The sequence below is a fragment of the Eulemur rufifrons genome, chromosome 4 (assembly GCF_041146395.1).
Source record: "Eulemur rufifrons isolate Redbay chromosome 4, OSU_ERuf_1, whole genome shotgun sequence".
Classification (NCBI taxonomy): Eukaryota; Metazoa; Chordata; class Mammalia; order Primates; family Lemuridae; genus Eulemur; species Eulemur rufifrons.
In genome coordinates, this window is record NC_090986.1 from 64,199,783 (window position 1) to 64,221,252 (window position 21,470).

Consider the following 21,470-nt stretch of genomic DNA (forward strand, 5'->3'; position numbering starts at 1 on the left):
TGTCCAAGAATATATTTAATTAAATAAGCAAGTTGCAGAACAAAACATGCACATCTGATGTCATCTTATTTGTACAAAAATGAGAGAATGAATGTGACTATTTCTGAAGAAATGAATGCATGTGAAAATATTAAGAGTGGTAACCTGTAGAACATAGGAATAGTTGATAAGGAAAAATAGGGGATTTTACTTTCTACCCTTTGATTGCATTTGAATTCCTAGCCAATAACTATGTATTTCTTTAAAAGTAAAAAAAATATATATATATATATATATATATATATATAAAAATTTTCATTTGCTGCTGTGAAAAACTACTACAAACTTAGTGGCTTAAAAACAATACAGGCTGTGTGCAGTGGCTCATGCCTGTAACCCTAGCACTTTGGGAGGCTGAGGCGGGAGGATACTTGAGCCCAAGAGTTTGAGGCTGCAGTGAGCTATGATGATGCCACTGCACTCTGCCTGGGGTGACAGAGTGAGACTGTCTCAAAAATAAATAAATAAATAAAATAAACAAATGTATTCTCTTAGAGTTCTGAAGGTCAGCAAGCCAAAAAGAGTCTTAAGGGGGGTAAAATCAAGGTGTCAACAGACTTAGTTCCTTTGAAGGTCTGGAGAAAATCTGCTCCTCACTTCTTCCAGCTTTCCAGAGACTGCTGGCATTCATTAGTTTGTGGCCGCCACGCCACTCCAATCTCTGCTTTCACCTACACATCGCCTTGTCCTCTCTAACTCTAATCCTTCTGCCTCCCTTATAAAGACTCCTGGGATTACATTGGGCTGCTCCCAATAGTCCAGGAAAATCTTCTCATCTCAAGATCCTTAACTTCATCATAGCTACAAAATCTCTTTTACCATGTAAGACAATATAATCACAGTATCTGGGGATTGGCACTTAGACATGTTGGGGGGCCATTCATTATTCAGCCTACCACAGCAAGTATATGCCAAACTGCTGTGCCTCTAGGCCCTAGACTATTTGCCCTGTAAAATTTGGATTCAGACAAAAGACCACACTCAAGGATCCAGAAGGGCACATGTGGTCCCAAGGCGGGAGGTTCCCCACCCTTGCCCTAAGTTCTGAGATGTGAGGGTAGGACAGCAGGGAAGCAATCTCACTCTTACACTTCTGTATTACTTTAATTTCTTACATTGAATGTTTTATTGTTCTAATTAAAAACCCAATAGACATATACCATATTTTATCAACTCTAAGGTGCCATCAACTATAAAATACATTATTTTATGTATGACTCAGAAAGAAAAAAACACTGAACTATGATATTTCACGTAATATCATGGTGGATTGTTTGCAAAAATGCCCTCAGAATCTCTCCTATTCCAATATGTGCACCCCTTGGCAATGTGACTAGACTGCTCCTCTTACCAAGAGGCAGAGTCTGTTCCTTCACACCTTGACTCTGGACTTGGCCTCATAACTTGCCTTGGCTAATGGGACCTTAACAAACATGATCCAAGCAGAGGCTGGAGAAGTGCTGGCCTCTCTCTTGCTGCTGCTTTTGTGCCATGTGAACACATCAGGCTGGTCTACTATAGGAATCGGACTATGTGGCCATACCAGCCACCCAGACAACTCGCTGACTTTTGGGCAAATCCTGATTTCAGAGATACTTAAAGATGAAAAAAATGTGGATCTTAGAATCAATGAAATATGCTATGTTATATCAGTTTTTAAATATCTAAAAGGTGATTCTGGGAGGAAAGCATAACATATTTTAAGGAGCAGAGTTTTTATGTTACATTTTGGCTGCTAAAGGTTATATTTGCTTATTTTCTGGTTTTCAGTTACATTTCCTACAGTTTAAGTCATTGAATAAATGACTGCTGGCACTGAAGGGATGCTGCTTTCTACCACAGGATATTAGAGCAAGATAAATTATCTTGCCCATTCAGTGGGAAAGAAACTAACAAACTTAAGAATTAAATGGTGAAAAATTATTACTTTTTTATTCAAGTAGGCATTGCGAATCATAAGTTAAGCGTGACAACACTGGCAAATGTCTCCTCATTTTACTATATAAAATATATAATTATATTAAAAACAGAATATACAGTTATAGTGTATACAGTGTGTAAGTTCCTGTACTTATTATAATTGTAATTTTTTAACCAATATGATTCTAAATACAAAAAAGATTCTATTTACCTCTTACTACAATACTGCATTTATAGGCATCTTGTGACCTTCCTGTTCATATCTCATTGATACATACAAGATATGTTTGTTAACAAAAGGTCAAATGCCTGTTTCATTGTGAAAAGTGAATTTTCTATACTGTTGCTTAAAAATCCACTTATGGATTATTATAATGGCTAACATCTACAGAGTGTTTGTTTCCCAAATATCTAGTTATCAAAACAACTAACCTGGGTATATCAATAGAAATAACAGCCTATCCCTAGGTAATTTCTTCTCTAAATATACACGGATTTATATAAATTCTTAGATTATTAACTTAATACACAGTTACTGAGAGCTTGCAATGTGCCTGACACTGTACTCAAGACTAAGGGACACAAAATTCCCACCAAAAAACATCTAATTTTTTTTTTTTTTTTTGAGACAAGGTCTCACTGTTGTCCAGGATAGGGACAGTGGCATCCTCGTAGCTCACTGCAACCTCAAACTAGGCTCAAGTGATCCTCCTGCCTCAGCCTCCTGCGTAGGTAGGACTACAGGTGTGTGCCATCATGCTCAGCTGCTTTTTCTATTTTTTGTAGACACGGGGTCTCCCTATGTTGCTCAGGCTGGTCTCAAACTCCTGGCCTCAAGTGATTTTCCTGCCTTGGCCTCCCAAAGTGCTGGGATTACAGGTGTGAGCCACTGCGCCCTGCCTTAAATTTTTGAATTAGAGATATCAACTGAATTAATGTATTTTTCTAAAAATGCTATCACTTGCCATCAGCCCTATATACAACTCCTGACCTTTAATCCTCACAAGTACCGTGACATTTTAAAAACAACTTAACCCCTCTGACAAATATCACATAGCTAGCAAGTGGAGGGGCTGAGATTTAATCCAGGTAAGCCTACTGGCTTTTGTCACCATCCACACTGCCTTTTGCCATCTCTGCATTATGTTTTTTTATTTAAAGTGAGAAGAGACTAATTGCAATTTATGTTAGAATAAAAGACAAGAACAATCTCATAGAGTAAAAATGAAAAAGAAATTGTCCTAGAAGCAATTCATCATCATAAAATGCACTGTTCTGCATGGTCCTCAAGTCTCTCTGGGTTCCAAGCCTTGACATTCACAAGGCCCAGCCACCTTCCTTCTGTCCTTGGCTTCTAGGAGTTAGCCTGTAGGCTCATAACAAACTCCCCTTTCCTTAGGCTTTTGGGGACATTTCTGTTTCTTAACTAAAAAATCAAGACTCAGTCTGATTCCCATTAAAATGGCCTCTCCTCACAAGTTGCTGGTTGATAGAGGTGGGGTCATAGTGACTTGTTCCTCTCAACACATTCAAGGAATAACCTTTCAGTGGAGAATCTGAAGCAGAAATTTCTGAAGGGGCAAGATGAGGGAGGCAACTCTAATATAAATGTCTTTTCTAACTGGAAACCTTGTCAATAAATACTATCATTAGCATGCATTATTTTCAAAAGAAATTAATATTTATAGCACTAAGAGCTGGCTCCAGCTTGCAATTATATTGTGTTTGGTCTGTAGAGTTAAAAAATTTTTTTTGCTAACTTTAAAAATTGAAAGATTTCACAACAGCCAGATTCCAGAGTGTATTCTGAAGCAGAAAACTGCTCCTGGAGTACAGCCATGTGAAAGCAGTGTGTGTGAAGAAGTTGCCATGGGTCATTCATTTCTCCACAGGCACATCAGAGATCACACCGGACATGAAGCAAATGAATTTCAGGAATTTGGAAAGAAGCCACATACACATAACCCAAGTGAGAAAGCCTTCTTGTCCTACACACGAAATTCCCCACACTGGAGAGAAACCCTATGCTTCTAAGAAATGCGGAAAAAACCTTCATTTCTCTGCAAATTCTTTGAAGACGCCTGTAATACACACTGGAAATGAACTTTATAAATGTAAGTTTTGTGGAAAAGCCTTTGATTATCCCAGTTTACTTCTTATACATGAGAGACTTCAAACAGCAGAAAAAACCTGGGAATGCAAGCAATGTGGTAAAGCCTCCAGTTGTTCCAATTACATGCGAACACATGAAAAAACTCACACTGGAGAGAAACCTTATAAATGCAAAACATGTGGTCAAGACTTTAGTTATCCCAATTCTGTTCGAAAACATGAAAACACTCAACACTGGACAGAAACCTTATGAATGTAAGAAATGTGGGAGATCATTCACTTGTCTCATAAAGGTTGGAGACATGATAAGGCACACTGGAGCAGGGCCTTATCAATGTAAGTTATGCGGGGAAACCTTTGATTTTCCCAGTGTAGTTCCAATACATGAAAGAACACACACTGGAGAGAAACTCTGTGAATGTAAGCAATGTGGGAAAGGCTCCAGCAGTTACAGTTACTTTCAAATGCACGAAAGAAGTCAAACTACAGGGAAACTCTACGAATGTAAACAATGTGGTAAAGCCTTCAGAAACCCCAGTTCTGTTCAAAACCAAGAAAAGACTCACACTGGAAAGAAACCTTATGAATTCAAGGAATGTGGGAAAGCCTTTACTTGTCTTGCAACCCTTTCAAGACACTTAATAATGCACACTGGAAATGGAATTTATAAATATATGTGGGAAAGCCTTTGTTATTCCCAGTTTATTTCATATACATGAGAGAACACACATGAGAGAGAAATCCTATGAATGTGAGCAATGTGGTAAAACCTTCAGTTTGTTCCAACTCCTTCTGAATACATAAAATGTCTTACACTGTGGAGAAACCCGATAAATGGCAGCATTGTGGTAAAGACTTCCATTGTTCAAAGTACACTGTAATAGGTGAAAGGACTCCCATTGCAGAGAAACCATACGAACGTAAGGAATACGGGAAAGTTTTCATCGGTTTCAGTTCCTGTCAAAGACTAGAAAGAACTAGTACTATTAATGTGTGAGAGAAATCCTGTTATTGTAAGAAATTTGGAAAGCATTCTGTTGTCCATTTCCTTTCAAACACAGGAAAAGAGAGTGGAGAAAGAACCTGTGAGTTAACTGAGTTAAGAAGAGAGATCTATGATAGGATAATAAAATCCATAGTTGGGCGCTGGATCTCTGGACTGTGTTACGTCAATGTTGGTGACTTTGGAAACTAGATTTCCCAGAATCCATTCCATTTATGATTCCATGATAGAATTCACCACTGTGTTTTGTATTTCCTTAAATGAATTTTTCATTCCCAAAAGTTCTACCATTTTTTTTTTTAATATGTTGATCTCTTTAGTGAATTTTTCATTCATTTCCTGAATTATTTTTTCTGGTTTCTTTGATTTGGTTACCCATTTTCTCTTGCATTTTGTTGAGCTTCCATATAATCCAAATTTGGAATTCCTTATGTCATTTAAGTATTTTCATTTTGCTTAGTATCATTGCTAGAGGCCTGGTATTCCCTTTCGGGGGAGACCTTTCATTCTGATTTTTTATACTTCCGGAGTTCTTACACTAATACCTTCTCATCTGGAGGAGTTGTTGCTTCTTAATTTTGGATATTCTTTTGTTTAGATGGGGCTTTTTACTCCACTCACTTTTTACCCCCCACTCACTAGAATGGGAATGTTTGTAGCATATGTTGGGTAAGAACTTTTGGCTTGGTTTGTGGGTGCTTTGATGGTGATCTAGGTCTGGATAGCTGCCTTAGTTATGGATATCCTTAATATGATGCTTTTCTCAGTTGCTAGGTGTTTGTATGCTGTAGCAATGGTGAGCTATGTGTGTGGGAAGATTCCCTGTCTCTCTTTGATGAGAAAGGAAGGAAGCTTTTGAAATCTTTTCTCTATCCCCTGTCATGTGGTCTTTTTAGCAGTGTCAATTTTAATGACATGCCCAGTTTAATCACTGAGCCAGTAGGTGGTGCTTTTCAGTGAAAAATGACCTCGCCCTATATGATTAAGTCAATAAATGTTGAAAAGGGCTGTGCAAATTGACCTCCCTGTCAGTAGGTGGCACTTGCCAGAAGGAACAAGCTTCAATGTTGCTTTATGTCCTGTGATCAGCTCTAGTCCCTCTGGAGGAACACTTGAATGCCCCAGGTGGTGGGTGGGGCCCTGGAACTTCCAGGAGTGTCCTTATTCTCTGCCACAGTGTAGGCTGGTGGGGGAGTGAGAATGTGTGGGGCTGGGTTGGATGGGCTTAAATAATTCAAATTTAAAACAATTCAAACTTAAAGCTGTTGGAATGCTATAAATTATTCTGAGCCTGGAGAGAAATGTGGCTATGCCGTCTGAGTCATGTGGCATGCAGATGCAACTTCTGCCATGTTTCCTGTAAATGATGAGGAAGACTAAGTGCACCAGAGATAAGAACACCTCAGATCATTGTCCCTCCTCATGGAGTAATAAAGTAATCTTCCTTTGAATGTAGCAATCTGTAAGCAATCAAATCGCTATGGTGTATGCACTGGTCTTGTATGGAAAAGGCAGTAATCTTGCTGGAACTTCTCTGTCTAGGCCTACATATGTGAAACCTTATCTTCTAGACTTTGGAACATCAACCACATTAATTTGGAGTTAGTGTTTCTGGATGGCTATCCTCAAGCTTTGCTCTCAAATAAACTCTATACTTAGTCATATTTTTTGAATCTCAAATATTTAAGGTTGACAGAACCTTTTCAGACTGAGCGAACTTTACTTTCTCAACCTTCGTCCTATCTTATCCAGATAAAGATCAAACATCCATACTATACACAACTGATATGACAGAAATTTCCCAAATGGAAACTCAACAAGAAAAATAAGTCAGAAAAGTCACACTGCAACCAAATTCCAAACCAACTTATTCCATTCAAACAGCATATTAATTCAGCTAACTACATATTCAGATTAAGCATAACTAACCTCCCTCATTTAATTTTACCTTCTGGAGAAAAATTATGTATTCTTCAAAATTGTTTAACAACCTAAGCCTTGACATGTAAGGAGAATTTATTAAACCATTCGAATATAAATTCAAAAATATTCCAAAAATCAAAATAGTAATATAATGAAATAAATTAGCCATTCCCAACACCTCTTCTCTCCCAATGAACACTAAAACAGATTACTGAGATTCTAACAGCAAACCATGGAAACTGATTCTGGGAAAATATTAATCCAGACATACAAAATAAAAAGGAATAATATAATTTTAAGTTTTTCTTGAATTAGAATTTAAATGTATTTAAATATGAAGTAGCAGAACAAAGAGTCATACCCAGGCTTTCCTGACTCCAGGTCCCTGGCCCCAAAAAATGCCTCCAGAGATGGAACTGAGAGAGATAAATGACATTCCTAATTTACCAATACCCACCTTCATTTATATATTTGCTGTGTACATCAGGATCTATTATAAAAGGTGTCTTAATTTTTAATGTATTGCTTTTCTCCCCCTGCCCCCCACCTCAGCTTTTAGAAACATGGGCTTTCTGGTTATCCTTCGATTTCCTCTTTTCTTCTTCTTCCAAATAACATAAAAGGTCTACCTACCTACTCAATTTTTAAAAGGGGAAACCTTTCAGATTTTGTTTTGGTTTTTTTTTTTTTAGAAACAGGTTCTCACTCTGTTACCCAGGCTAGGGTGCAGTGGCGTGATCATAGGTCCCTGCAGCCTCAAACTCCTAGGCTCAAGCGATCCTCCTGTCTTAGCCTCCCAAGTGGCTGGGACTACAGGCATGAGCTACTATGCCTGGTAGCCTTTCAGATTTTAGAATACTCCTCTCAGGGTCTCAAGTGCTGTTTTCCCACCAATAGGCAGCCCAGGCAGTGTGGCCTTCACCTCTCATGAGCGGGCTCAGATGACCTTAGCCCAAGCAGACAGAGCAGGAACAAGGAGTCTGCAGGAGGGAATTTCAAGGCTTAGTACAGCTACATCTTCCCATGTATCAAGAGAAGCTGGCAATCTGGATTTATATGTGAAATCCATGTTTAAACCTTGCCTACAAATCCGAAACTTCTAAAAGCAGTATGTGGACCACCCAAAATGTGTCCAAGGGCGATCTTCAGTCCACTAGTGGCCAGCTTCCAGCTGAGAATCGTTTAGAGCTTTATCCCTCCCTAAATTTATTCCCTATGGAAGATACAGCCCCTGCCCTCCAGTGGGGACAATGGACACGCCATTTTAGGATAAGATACCAAATGAAGAGACAGAGAAGCCTGTGAAAGAGAACATAGCGCCCATCCACCACAGGCCACTCCTGACCACTGGCTGTCACAGAGCAAGTTGGGGAAGTGGTGGTAAAAAGATGAGAGAGATAACCTTACTTTTATATACCCTGAGAAGAGAAAAAGGAGCTCAGAACTATATGAAAACAAACAAAAAGTTCAAAAGCCCAATCTGTGTATATTCAAGGCAACTCTTAAAATAGTCAAGCCTTAATGGAACCAACAGAAAAAGCTTACTTACCTACACAGAGGCATGCTGGTGTCACAAACAAAAAATAAAACAAACTTTTACTGAGCATCATCTGTGCTCCAAGTACTACAGGTGCTGCAGGAAGGCCATCTGATGTAAACCTCTCAACAACCCTTGTAGGAATCCTTATTCCCAATTTGCATATGTGGAAACTGAGACTGTGAAATCTTTAAAGTTTAGGAAAGAGCCAATATCTGGAGCCAAATTATTCCTTTCCCATTAACTCTCTGCCCTGGACAGAAAAATGAGGCTAATATTACAGATATATGATGGCAAGCAATAAAGAAAACTCACTAGCTACAATAATTAAAAGTGGAGAACTGGTATCAAAAGAAGCAAAAAGATCCCCAAAACACAACAGAAGCCATCCATAGGAGGCCCTATAGATTATGAGAATTTAATTTTGTGATAAAGATAATTTCACAAATAAGTACAAAAGAAACATAAGCACCATTCAATAAATAACACTGAAATAATTAACAGCAAATTTTAGAACAATTAAATTACACTCCCCAATTTACACCATCCAATGAAATACACTCCCAACAAATAAAAAAGTTATTTTTTCATCAAATTATATAGCTAAAAATAAAAATGAATATTCAATGGATCTCTGGTGAAAGAATTACTTTCAAAAATTAGGAGTGATGGAAGAAATTTCAATTATTAAAAAAACAGGCCGGGCGCGGTGGCTCACGCCTGTAATCCTAGCACTCTGGGAGGCCGAGGTGGGCGGATCCTTTGAGCTCAGGAGTTCGAGACCAGCCTGAGCAAGAGCGAGACCCCATCTCTACTAAAAATAGAAAGAAATTATATAGACAGCTAAAAATATATATAGAAAAAATTAGCCGGGCATGGTGGTGCATGCCTGTAGTCCCAGCTACTCGGGAGGCTGAGACAGGAGGATCACTTGAGCTCAGGAGTTTGAGGTTGCTGTGAGCTAGGCTGACGCCACGGCACTCACTCTAGCCTGGGCAACAGAGTGAGACTCTGTCTCAAAAAAAAAAAAAAAAAAAAAACAATAGGCCAGGAGTGGTGGCTCACATCTGTAATCTCAGCACTTTGGGAGGCTGAGGTAGCGGGATCACTTGAGACCACCAGGAGTTCAAGACCAACCTGGACAACATAGTGAGACCCTGTCTCTACAAAAAAAAACATTAGCTGAGCTTGCTGGTGCACGCCCATAGTCCCAGCTACTTGGGAGGCTGAGGCAAGAGGATCCCCTGAGCCAGGAGGCTGAGGTACCAGTGAGCTATGATCATATCACTACACTCCAGCCTGGGTGACAGAGCAAAACTCTGTCTCTTAAGAAGAAGAAGAGAAAAAAAAAGAGGATAGCTTTATTTTTTTATTTATTTATAAATAAATAAAAGGACTAGAGCACACCAGCAGGTCTTGAACCACCTCCGCAAGGAAGTTGGAAGCTGATGTTTTGCCAGAGGAACCACTGAGCTAGAGCCAGCCCCAATAGCTAAATTTAAAAGTAAATGTTTTCTATGTAAAAAATAAAAAGGCAAACACCAAAGTATAATATATATATCTGGATATACATTAATAACAGGCATGGGGTTAATATTCTTACTATATCTATAGAATATATGTACAAGAAATTGTTAAGAACCAAGAAAATTTGATGGAGAAATGGACAAAAAACAGGAACAGACAATTCACACAGACAAAAATATGTAAACAAGAAAACAGAAAAATATTCACTAATCAGTTAAAAATACCAATTAAACATCAATGAAATACTACTATTTATCAAGCAAATTATGAAGAATAATTTAAAACTAATAATATCCATGGCTGGTCAGGCTTGGCAAAACTAATATTTTCATATGTCATACATCATCATAAATATTTTAAAATGGCACAAACCTTTTGGAAAGCAATAGGGCAATCTTCCTCTTACAATCTTTCCTAAAGAAATAATCAAAAACTTCAGCTATTCAGGGTCAGGAGGACACCTACATACACAACAATGTTCATCATAACATTTATAAAACTGAAAATAATCTGAATAGCCAACAGTAGGGGATGGGTAAATTCTGATGTATCCACTAGATTACCAGTATCTTGAGAGCAGGATACGCTTGCTCATGATGGGAAACCCAGGTCCAAGTACATATAGTACCAGAATCAAATAAATATGAGCAAATACTGACGGAAAGGAAAAATATACAGCCACTTAAAATGATGGTTAAAGACTAGGTAGCTGCTGGCACAATTTTAAGTGAGGGCAAGAATATAAAAGTATATGATTATAATCATACTTTTAAAAACTACATTAGGGCCGGGCGCTGTGGCTCACGCCTGTAATCCTAGCACTCTGGGAGGCCGAGGTGGGCGGATCCTTTGAGCTCAGGAGTTCGAGACCAGCCTGAGCAAGAGCGAGACCCCACCTCTACCAAAAAAAATAGAAAGAAATTATATGGACAGCTAAAAATATATATAGAAAAAATTAGCCGGGCATGGTGGCACATGCCTGTAGTCCTAGCTACTCGGGAGGCTGAGACAGGAGGATCGCTTGAGCTCAGGAGTTTGAGGTTGCTGTGAGCTAGGCTGACGCCACGGCACTCACTCTAGCCTGGGCAACAGAGTGAGACTCTGTCTCAAAAAAAATAATAAATAAATAAATAAATAAATAAAAATAAAAACTACATTAAAAAAACTGCCAGAAGAATATATATAAAATACTAAGTCATTGTGCTAAGAGGTTTCTGTGTAGTTATTCTTTATTATAGTTGTATTATCTTTATTTAAAATGTAAACATACTCCAGAGGGATTATTATTATGATTACTTAAAATTTAAATTGATCCTTAGAAATTGGAGAAAAAAATAACAAATTTAATAATTAATAGAAAATGCATAAAATCTCCAAGTAGCTCCACATTATAGGTAATTGCCCAGCTAAAAAGAAAAACATAGTCATACAGAGAGGTTAGCAACTGACATTCATAATTTAGATGAGATGCATCATTTCTGAGTCCTGACTCAGTAATAAATGAACATATCACAGGAAGCCCAAAATGCAGCCACTCAAACATCTGCTCAATTTGCTGCATTCCTAGTTTTTTCTGAACTCCCTCTGGCTCTGGGCTGAAAGGCTTAGAATATTTATCTATAATCACTGTGGGAATTTCAGAAAGGCAGGACAGGTGAGGGATGCGGTAGGTTGGTGAGGTGTAGGTCCCTGATTGAGTTGCATTTCCACCTTCTTTCTAGAAAACCAAAACTACATAAAGAGAGAAAAGGAGGGTACAAAACTTCAACAGTTCTTCTAAAGCACTGTAGTATTTCAAACTTGTTCACAACCCTTTAGTGGGTTGGAAAACTCATCAAAAGGGTCACAACCAGGATTTTAAAAGGGCGACAACAGAACAGAAAATATCAGTGTGCGTGTTACATTAAAAGGATATCATTTCATAAAACTTTTCTTTCAGTTATGTATATGTGTATGTGTGAGAGTATGTGAGTCTTGGGTAGCATTGCTAAATATATTTTTTTATTGTGATTTGTGGTCAAAGAAGTTTCCAAAGTATTACTCTAGATAACCCAGGCCCTGATGTGGGTGCCAGCGAACCGCGAACCGCCGGGAGCTAAACTGTTCAGTATTTGAAACTACAGGATTCAGCTAGAAGTAGGAATGTAGTAAATCCAGTTCAACTGGGTGTTAGGTGCTGATGCAAAACAAATACTTTAATATTTCATCCAGGAATAAATAACCGCTGCCATCCAAAGGCTCAGTTGACAGTTTCACACAAGCGTGCTGCTTTTTTCCCAATGCACACTTTCCTTCACTTGGGAGGTTAGGATGATATGGTTGCAGAGACTTTACACTTACACAGTCGCTATGTGGGCACATCATAGTACCAGAGTCATAGCTTAGGAAATCCAACCCGCTCCTTTTCCAGATGGAGAAACTAAGGCTTAGAGAGATAAAATGCCCTAGGAAATGCCAAGGTCAATGAAGAAGAAAGCTGGGATAAGACTCCCAGTCCCAGTTCTTTTATAAAAATCCTTAAATTTAAGGTACACTAGAGCACAAAGCAACAATCCCTGCCAAGAGAAAAGTGGACTTTTTTCTTTTTTGGTCTTATTGGTTTGTTTCTTATACTTCTGAATTAATTTTTACTAATGACTAAATGAAGCATTTGGATGAAGAGGCCCCCTACCCTTTAAAAAAAAGAGTTAATGAGACTGCATGCTGAAGCTGCACAAAGAAGAGAAGGGATTTTTTTTCTGTGTTAGGGAATTTCTAGGTTAATTGTGGCCCTCTCCTTGGGAGATCTGTTCATATAAAAACAAGCAAGTGTTGCCTCCTTTTGAGTTCTTTCTATTCTGAGACTAGTTGAGAAGAAAAGCTTAGTTTGATAAGTATATGTCAGATATTATTTAGTTTAGTGTTACAGATAACAGATCACTACAAGCAAATCTTAAATCACAATTTATTGATTGATTTCTAAATGCCACAGAGTGTTTTAATTTCCCCAAACTGCTATTTTTTAATGACATCAAGATGATTCTCAACAACAAACAGAAAAAAAAAGTCTCTCTCAAAGCAAAACACAAAGTAAAAACAGATAGGCAGGGAAAGATGTTGTGCAAGAGTCGAGATTCCTTTTCTGAAAGTTTTTATTTTGTTTGCAAAATATCATCTCTCTAAAGTGTCTTCTGGCTACTTACATCCTATGATTTTTACCTATTTTTTCTTTTTCAAAGGAAGTTTAGTAACACTTGAGGTATCACACAAGCTGGTCAGGATTTCACGATCTGAGAATCACTCACTTTAGGAGTGTCAGAATTGCCACCTTAACATTTTCCATAGTGTTGCAATATCCAGATGAATGCACGCTGATTAAGATCTATGAGGTCCTAGACAGAATCTGGTTTAACAATATAAAAGTAGGAAGTTCAGAACCATCAGGAGCTTTGGGGTCAACTGAAGCCAAACCTCCTCTAATGAGTCTCCTTCAACAAGCTTTCCAAAAGTGATCTTTCCTTAAAAAGTCAGTCTGTTTCTGACCTTTAGAGACACAGAAGCAGCCTGTTTCCAGACAGATTCCCTGGCACGAAGACGGCCTCCTGTTCTGAATTCAGAGTAAAGGTCTAATTTTCAACAATTACAGAGGATAAATTCCCTCTTTGGGGCCTTGAAACCAGCAATTGTTACTGCCAAGTGATGAGTCTCAAGTATACAGTTGAAAATGTATTAATTTTATGCCATTAAATAGAAATTTCACATACTCAAAAATTAGACAGGTTTTTAGATGGATTCTAATTTTGCTGACTTCAGAGACCTCACGCCATCACTCTAAGACGTCCTCAACTTTTAGAACTCTGTTTGCACTGTAACAAACACTTCGATTTGCACTTCTTAAAACAAAATTTATGCAAATGTTATAAAATACATAGCACATAAAACTCTATCGGGAGCTCAACTGAACTGAGCCAAGGTCTAATAATTATTAGTGAAACTAATGGTTGAAGCAGAGATGAAACAGTGCAATTTCACAATGAAAAGAGCTAATCGTAAATGAACCAATACTATGAGGACTTACAAGATGAAATGAAATTTTAACATACCTTTTTAAGAAATAGTCAAGTAGTCATGGAATCATAGTATTTCAAAGTTGGTAAAACGGCCTTGCAGGTAGAAAAAAAAATCCAGCTTCTCTCTTGTTCCAGCCCATTTCCACCTCCATCCCATGTTGTATTGCCACCCTGGCCTCAATTAAATAGCTTTGCTCATGGAAACTCACAGCATCCTCAGGTCTATTCCAAATTCAAATAGGTGATCACCAAACAATGCTTAATTGATACAAGGAACATGTGGTGCACATCTCCTTCCAGGAGTGGGGAACCCAAAGCTTTGGGGTCACATGTGACCTTCTGGATCCTTGAGGTCAGCCTTTTGACCGAATCCAAATTTTACAGAACAAAACTGGAGATCAGATCTCCTCATATTCAGATAAAAATCTGACCCCCTTTTGCCAAGTGCATGGGTTCTGCCCTCAGGGCTTATAGAGAACAGAGCTATGTTGCATAAATTGATCCTGAATAAAGCCAGAGTATAAGAAGGCAATTCCCCACAACCCCTCTCCAGTGCCTTCCTCCTCTACAGTTCTCTCTCCTACATCCTCCTCCCCCACATCCAACCACCACACACAGGTCTTTTGATCCAGAAAAAGAGCCCCAAATTCTTGCACCCAGAGGTTTCAGTAATTTTCACTATCACAGTTACCCCACTGGAAACACTAACTTCCAGATTCCTCAAAGTGTGAAGACATTTAAAGCTGAGTTCTAAACATTCTAGTGCTTCTCAATGAATGGGAGTTTTCTTTCCCCACTACCTAGAAAGCCCTTTCCTCTATCCTAGCTTTTTCACATGAACTCCTACTCACCCTGCAAGACCCATGTGGAAAAGAGATCAGTGGTCTTCTCTAACCACCACAAGCACAGGAAATTCTTTGGAAACCCCAGAGGTACCTGTCTTCACTCTGAGCTGACTCCTGGGTAGGGAACAATTTCCTATAACTGTCTAGTAGAAACTACCTAGTTACTGAAACTCTCTGTATAAATGCTAAGATTGTTGACCTCTGTTAAGATATGCATATAAAGAACTTACTAAGATAAAGGTCTGGATGGCACCAGGTCCCACCTGGAGAGAGGTCCCTCCTGACTTTCATCACTTGAAGAGGCTACCACTAAACAAAGGAGCCCCTGCTAAACTGCAAACTAGACATAAGTCTTGACCAAAACAGAGCAGAGATGTCTGAGAGGAAGCTCTTAAGCAAGGTATGCTAAAATGGCACTTGCTAAGAAAAGGCAGTCCAAAAAGAAGCTGGGAAATTAGGAGCCTGAAGTACCAAAGTTTGGTGTGTCCTTTGGGGATAGAATCTAGCTACAACCAAAGCAAAGATAAACTCAGGCAAGGCGAGTGAGTTCCAGGAACAGACTCTGTATCATGGCAGCACCAGAAATCTGTACCTGGAAATCAGATTGTTTTTATACTCCTTATATTCCCTTATATTTCCTTCTATGATATTGAGTAAAGTTCTAGGTTGTCTCAACTGTGCTAAGATGAATTTGAAGGCAAAGGTTTTTATCCATCCTTGAGCTTGAAGGTTTGAGTACTACCAGCCATTATTGATGGCAGTTTGAGGGTAAAAACCATAATCCAAGTGAAAGAATCCTCCAAAGGAAGGTAAAATTTTAGGGACAATAAAGACTGTGGAATCCTGTCATTCTTCCCCATCTGAAAATTCTTTTCAATACTAAATCTTTGAGGCAGTAGCAATATTTTTCTAAAAGGTTACCCCACTAAATTTGAGCATCTCGAAAGGACTTTATCATTTTAATCATTGTCACGTACACAAGTAACTGGAACACAATAAGAACTTGAATGCTTGTTGACAAAATGAGGCAATGCAAGGACTTTCAGTGTTTTAAGGCACTCTAAAGACCACCCAGTCTAATACTTCTCCCATGAGTGAATATTTGTCCGCATAGGCTTCATAGGTCATCACATAATTCATTCAATAAATATTAACTAAATGTTTACAATAGTTAAGATGTGTTTTTAAGAACAGAAAAACAAAAACAAAAACAAAACACAGATCAGTCACTGATACAACAAATGTTTTTAAGGGCCTACTGTGTGCCAGACACTGTTAGGCCCTAAAGATAATACAATGACCAAGATACATGAAGCTCCATAGGAACCTCACAGAAGAGAAGATGAAAAGAATGTGAAGTATATACTGTATGATACTGTGTAAAATAGAAAATGTTAAGTGTTTCAAAGGTACAGATAAAGGCAATAAAGGAGTCAGAGGCCAAAAACAGAAATGAGGGATTCATAACAAACAAGGGATTCATAACAACTTATGGAACACTGCCATTCAGGTATGGGACATTATTCGTGGCTTTATCTTAGAGTTCAGGAATGAAGAGAAATAGTTTGTAGCCAAAACAGTTAATGGTAATGGCTTTGTAGGTTTTGATGAAAATCAATATTCTATTTTCATATCTTTAGCTTCATATCAAGTGATATCAACACTGGATTTTGAAAAGCAACAACACAGATCAATTCTTTTAATGAAAACAATAACTGAAACTGAGCTCTAAATAACAAAGTTATTTTCATGTTTGAGTATATGACCCAAAGAAGCACAGAGTTGTCAATTTAAATAATAATAAAATATATATAAATAATAATCCTGGATTAATGTGTGGGCCTTACTTATCTAACAGTAACTCTATGGTAAAATAATTTCTATTATTTACCTTGTAAACTGGAAAGTAAAAATTAGGCTAAGATATAGCTAAACATTGCATTTCTTTTGTCTTGTAATCAAATGAAATTTATTCTTCAGTTTCTTTCATATATTCTACTTTAGTTTCTCCAAATACTTTGAAATATACCCGAGTAAAGCTGTTTCCTTCAAGGTAAATGCAATGCAACAGGAATCAGAAGTTTTAAAACTAAAATTAAAGGAGTTTAGCTTTCACTACCTTTGCCCTTCTCTTACTTGATTCAATGAATTTACTTATGAATTTTCTACAGCATTTAGGAAGTGATCAGTCCATCTCCAGTAGTTACAGACTGGGAAAGGACATCTACTAATATATTCCTTCAATACATTTTATGGAATGTATTCCATAAAAACAATTTTATGGCAAAGAATTTTAGGTCCAGAAGCAGGCTTTTTAATAGAATTTTGCCTCTATGAAAAAATAAAATTCTCTCATAAGGCTTCAGTATGAATTTAAAAGAGGCTCTTACATCCACGTATTCCATTCCAGCCATGAATTTTTGTTCATTGCAGACTGTCTGCCATTGGTGTATGTTTACAATGTTTTCCACCGGATCTGCACAGGAAATCAATCAAGTGCCATTTGTATTGAGCATGATGTAGACAAGAACATGTCACTAATATACTCATCCTAGTTATACTAAAGAACCTAAAATATGAACAGACCTATCAAGCAAAATTTTTGAGGCCACACTATATGCAAACTGCTGAAATGATTAAAAAGACAGTAATGAACACTGTTGTTTTACCTCTGCCGTTTGAGTCACGAAGGAAGAATATTCTCTACCTCCACATGATTTCAATGTTTATTTTAAAAACCTAACTACTATAAAAGCCCCTTGTCATGTACTTCTACAGTGTTACATTTTTCAGAATGCTTATAGCTATTATCAACGTAACAATTCCTGATAAATTACCATAAGTACTACATTCAAGCAACATTTCTCTAGTAATTAGCTTCTTCAGTCTTATTTCTGCATATTAAAGGACATTTAAGTTAATGCAAAAACGCAAAAATAAGGAAGTATATTGAAGGCAGAACAACTAGCTCCACTTCTGCAAATTAAGCAAAATTACGCGAAAATAAAGGAAGCAAGCAAAGGGAAGGAACTCAAGAGCCATTTGCAGCAGTGATCCGTTGCAAGTTCTAGGCGCTTCCCCTTGAGCTCAAGGAGATAAGAAAAAGAAGGGAAAGGAGAAAAGACACTATGCAGAAGCCTAAAGTTACTCTTTTCACAACTTGGGAGTATTTATTGAATTCAGTGTAAGATGTCTGGGATATCTGGATTCGGTGGGAATGTCTGGGGAAAGGGAGTGGCATTTGCATTCTCAGTCTGGAACCCTAAGAACTGTACCACTGAGTACCCGAAGCCCTTAGTTATCTTGCAGAGGCGGCTCGGAGCATCCTCCTCAAGCGCACACCTGAAGGGCCGGGCGGCTCCTCCCTCTTTCCCTCCCGTCCTCAGGGATGAACCAAGGTCCCGTGTCCGGCCCACCGTTAGCCTGAGGGCAACCCGGGCTCCGGCAGCCGCCACCTAGCCCCAGGCGAGGCCAGAGCGCACACCGCCGTCCCAGCTCCGCTTCCCGGGGCCACGCCGCGGCGATAGCGCGCAGCTGGACACCCGCACCGCCGGGATGCGCATTGCAATAAAACTTAGGGGAGCATGTCTGCACTCGCGCCGACGTGGAGGCACAGCCCATGACGCCGGCTCGGGGACAGTCAGCCCGTCCCGCCCCTCTTCGCGGCCGAGGGGCAGCAGTCCATACCTGTCCTCCGAGACGCTGATGACGCCCTCCTCCTTGGGCACGATCACGGCCATATTCACCACCTCCTGGGACCCCTCGACCCGCTGCAGCAGGATCGGCTTGCGGGTCAGAGGCTTGGGCTGGATCTCCGCCGCCATCGGAGGAGGGGGCGCGCCGGGGGCGCCTCCGCCAGCCGCGCCGCGGGGTCGGGCTCAGGAGACCGCTTGGACACGGGCACAGGTTGAGGCAGAGACTCTGGCTGGCCCTACCGGGACGCCGGCAACCAGCGATCATAGCCTGGCCGCCTCTCTCGGGAACGACTCTGCGCTCCCGGCTTCGGGCACCAGAACCGCCACGACCCGGGCTGCAACCCGGCGCCACTATCAGAGCAGGGGGCGGAGAACCCGGGGGGCGGAGCCTTTGTGGGCGGGGCCTGCCGCAGGGGGTGGCCGCTGGTGGGCGCGAGGGCGGCTCCACTTCCGGGAGGGTGGTGAAAGAGGAGGGGAAACCTGAAGCGGGAGGCGGGGCGCTGGTGGCTCAATGCGCGTGCGTCAGCCCACCGGCTCCTCTGCAACGCCAGAAGCCAGGCAGAACCGCTAGGACGCATGCGCTTTCCGTTGCCCACGGTCTTCCACCCTCTCTACCATCCACATCCAGTGTTCAGGCCCCTCCCTCTTTAATCTCCCGTGAACGCGCGGGTACACACCCCTGGGAACGCGCTTGCCATAAGCCCCGCCCCCTCCAAATTCCCTGACAAGGGAGCTGACGTGGGGCGGGGAAAAGAGCGCCCCAGCACGACCGGAAAGAGAAGAGGCCTGCAGAAAGGAAAGAAACACAGCTAGCTAGCTGGGACGTGACTGGGCATGCGCGGGGTACCTGACTTAGCGATCTTAACAATGAAGCGCGGCGGGGAGGCAGTTACTGCTCCCAACATGCACCGCGCCTAGCCGCCAGTAGCACCCAGTGGCTTCCTGGGAGTTGTAGTTTCTTGGCACCTCCGCCCCCTTGTCCTGGAATGACCCATCGTCCACTTCTCTGTGTTCCGAACCTGGGGAGCTCAGTGGCCTCCCCGGCCATAGGCCGAGTCAAGGGCCGAACTGGCCTCGAAAGCTGGGAACCGAGGAACAGCCCTGGGCTGAACAGTACGTCGCCACTCCCTGGGTCAAGCTGCTGCCCGGAATAGTGGCTCGTCAGGGACTGGGAAAGAAGAGAATCTCATACAGGCGCCTTTGAGAGAGTTTAGAGATCATCTGTAGTATCAATCCCCTCATTTTCTTAGATGGCTAAATTACTAGCACAAAGTTACTTAAGGGCCAAGTTAGGGCTAAATACCCACATCCTCGCAAGACTGCTCCTACTCCTGCTTCTTTCCCTTCCCCAGCGATCCAGCCTTTTTAGCTTGTTCCAGAGACAGTGAACAAAGTTACCGTGATTACTGAATGAATGTCAGGTGTCTGGCACAAGGCCTGGCATGTAGGTTGGTCATTATACGATAACCCCTGCTGAGCTCTCCCAGAGCTGCCAGCTGAGGAGTGGTCATGGTCTATGTGGTGTGATTGCGCTGGCAGGATTCTGGAAGTCAGAAAAATAAGATCCCAGAGCCAGGCAATGAAGGGGGCAGGCCTTGTGGAAATGCATTGCTAAGGCAAGTTTTTGGCACCCGAGGTGGTATGGTGCAAAGAGCCCGTCTCAAAGCACACAAGGCAACTCTTCACCACCTCTCATCTTTGCAGATATTCTGTAAGGACTTTGAAATGGGGATTCAGGTATTTTCCAGCTTTGGGACCTAAGGTAGGCATTCCACTTCTCTGAATCAGGTGCCCCATCTACTAATGGGGCATAACACCTACTTCAGGTGCTTGTTGTGAGGCTTTCAAATGACATTTTAAGTGCCTTCATGTGCAATAGGGCTCCTACTGCTGGCAATTACCCATTTCCTCAGGGTAGCATCTTTTCACCCCCTTAAAGTTATGAAGGAGGTGGCAAGTGGCTTATTCCCAAGCTTTATGGGAATAAGAACCTGAGTGGGGTCACCAGAACCGTGACTCTGACCTTCATTCTAAAGAGCCAGAATCTCTATCTCATCATTCACTCAAGAAATATTTCATAACTACTCAGTTGTAGGCAGTGGGAACACAGATTTGAATGTGAACCTCTCAGGGATCTCACAGATCACTAGAAACAGATAAGAGAACAGGCTATGATAAGGCAGTGATGATGGCAAGAATTGTGATGAGGGACACATGGGTTGAGGTACACAGGAAAGTACCTAACCTGACCTGTGCAGGAAAAGCTGCCCAGAGGAGGTATATTCTAAATGGAGTCTTGAAGGGTGAGCAGGAGCAATCTAGTCACATGGGTTGAAAGAGTACTGGGAAGAGGGGATGAGTAAAATGCTTGGAGGCAGGCATGGTTGTTAGGGAAGTGAAAGAAATTCAGTACAGCTAGAGCAGCCAAGTGAGGCTTACAGCACAGAGAGGTGAAGATGAAGACATTACAAGACCTGAGTATGGGCCATGGCCTGATGCACCGTGTTCTTGGTAGGAAGGGATACATTCTGGACACCTGCAACATCCTCCTGGGGTTGGATGGACACTCAAGGAAACAATTACAATACAATGTGGCAGCTGTCATAATGGAGGTACTAGGGAGTGCAGTGAGAACCAGAGACTGTGACCTGTGTCTGGGTGGTAAGTCAGGGAAGGTTTTTCTGGAGCAGGAAGAGCTCTTCTGGAATTTGGGAGTGGTAGGTCCAAAGAGAGGAAACAGCATGTGCGCGAGGTTAGGAACTGGAGAATACCTAGTGGAACTTCTAGTAGCTGGAGGTCAAAGTTTGAGGAGGAAGGAAG

At 40.7% G+C, this 21,470-nt stretch overlaps 1 protein-coding gene across 2 annotated transcripts in view; it reads right to left on the reverse strand.

The window, feature by feature from the left end:
- Nucleotides 1–18,955, reverse strand: part of WDFY2 (WD repeat and FYVE domain containing 2) — a 143,876-nt gene extending 124,921 nt beyond the window's left edge. For both annotated transcript variants that reach the window (XM_069467699.1, XM_069467698.1), the window contains exon 1: nt 18,643–18,955. In XM_069467699.1, the coding sequence (XP_069323800.1) occupies nt 18,643–18,779 (137 nt within the window). In that variant the 5' untranslated portion in view covers nt 18,780–18,955. The remainder of the gene's footprint in view (nt 1–18,642) is intronic.
- Nucleotides 18,956–21,470: the final 2,515 nt, after the last annotated feature.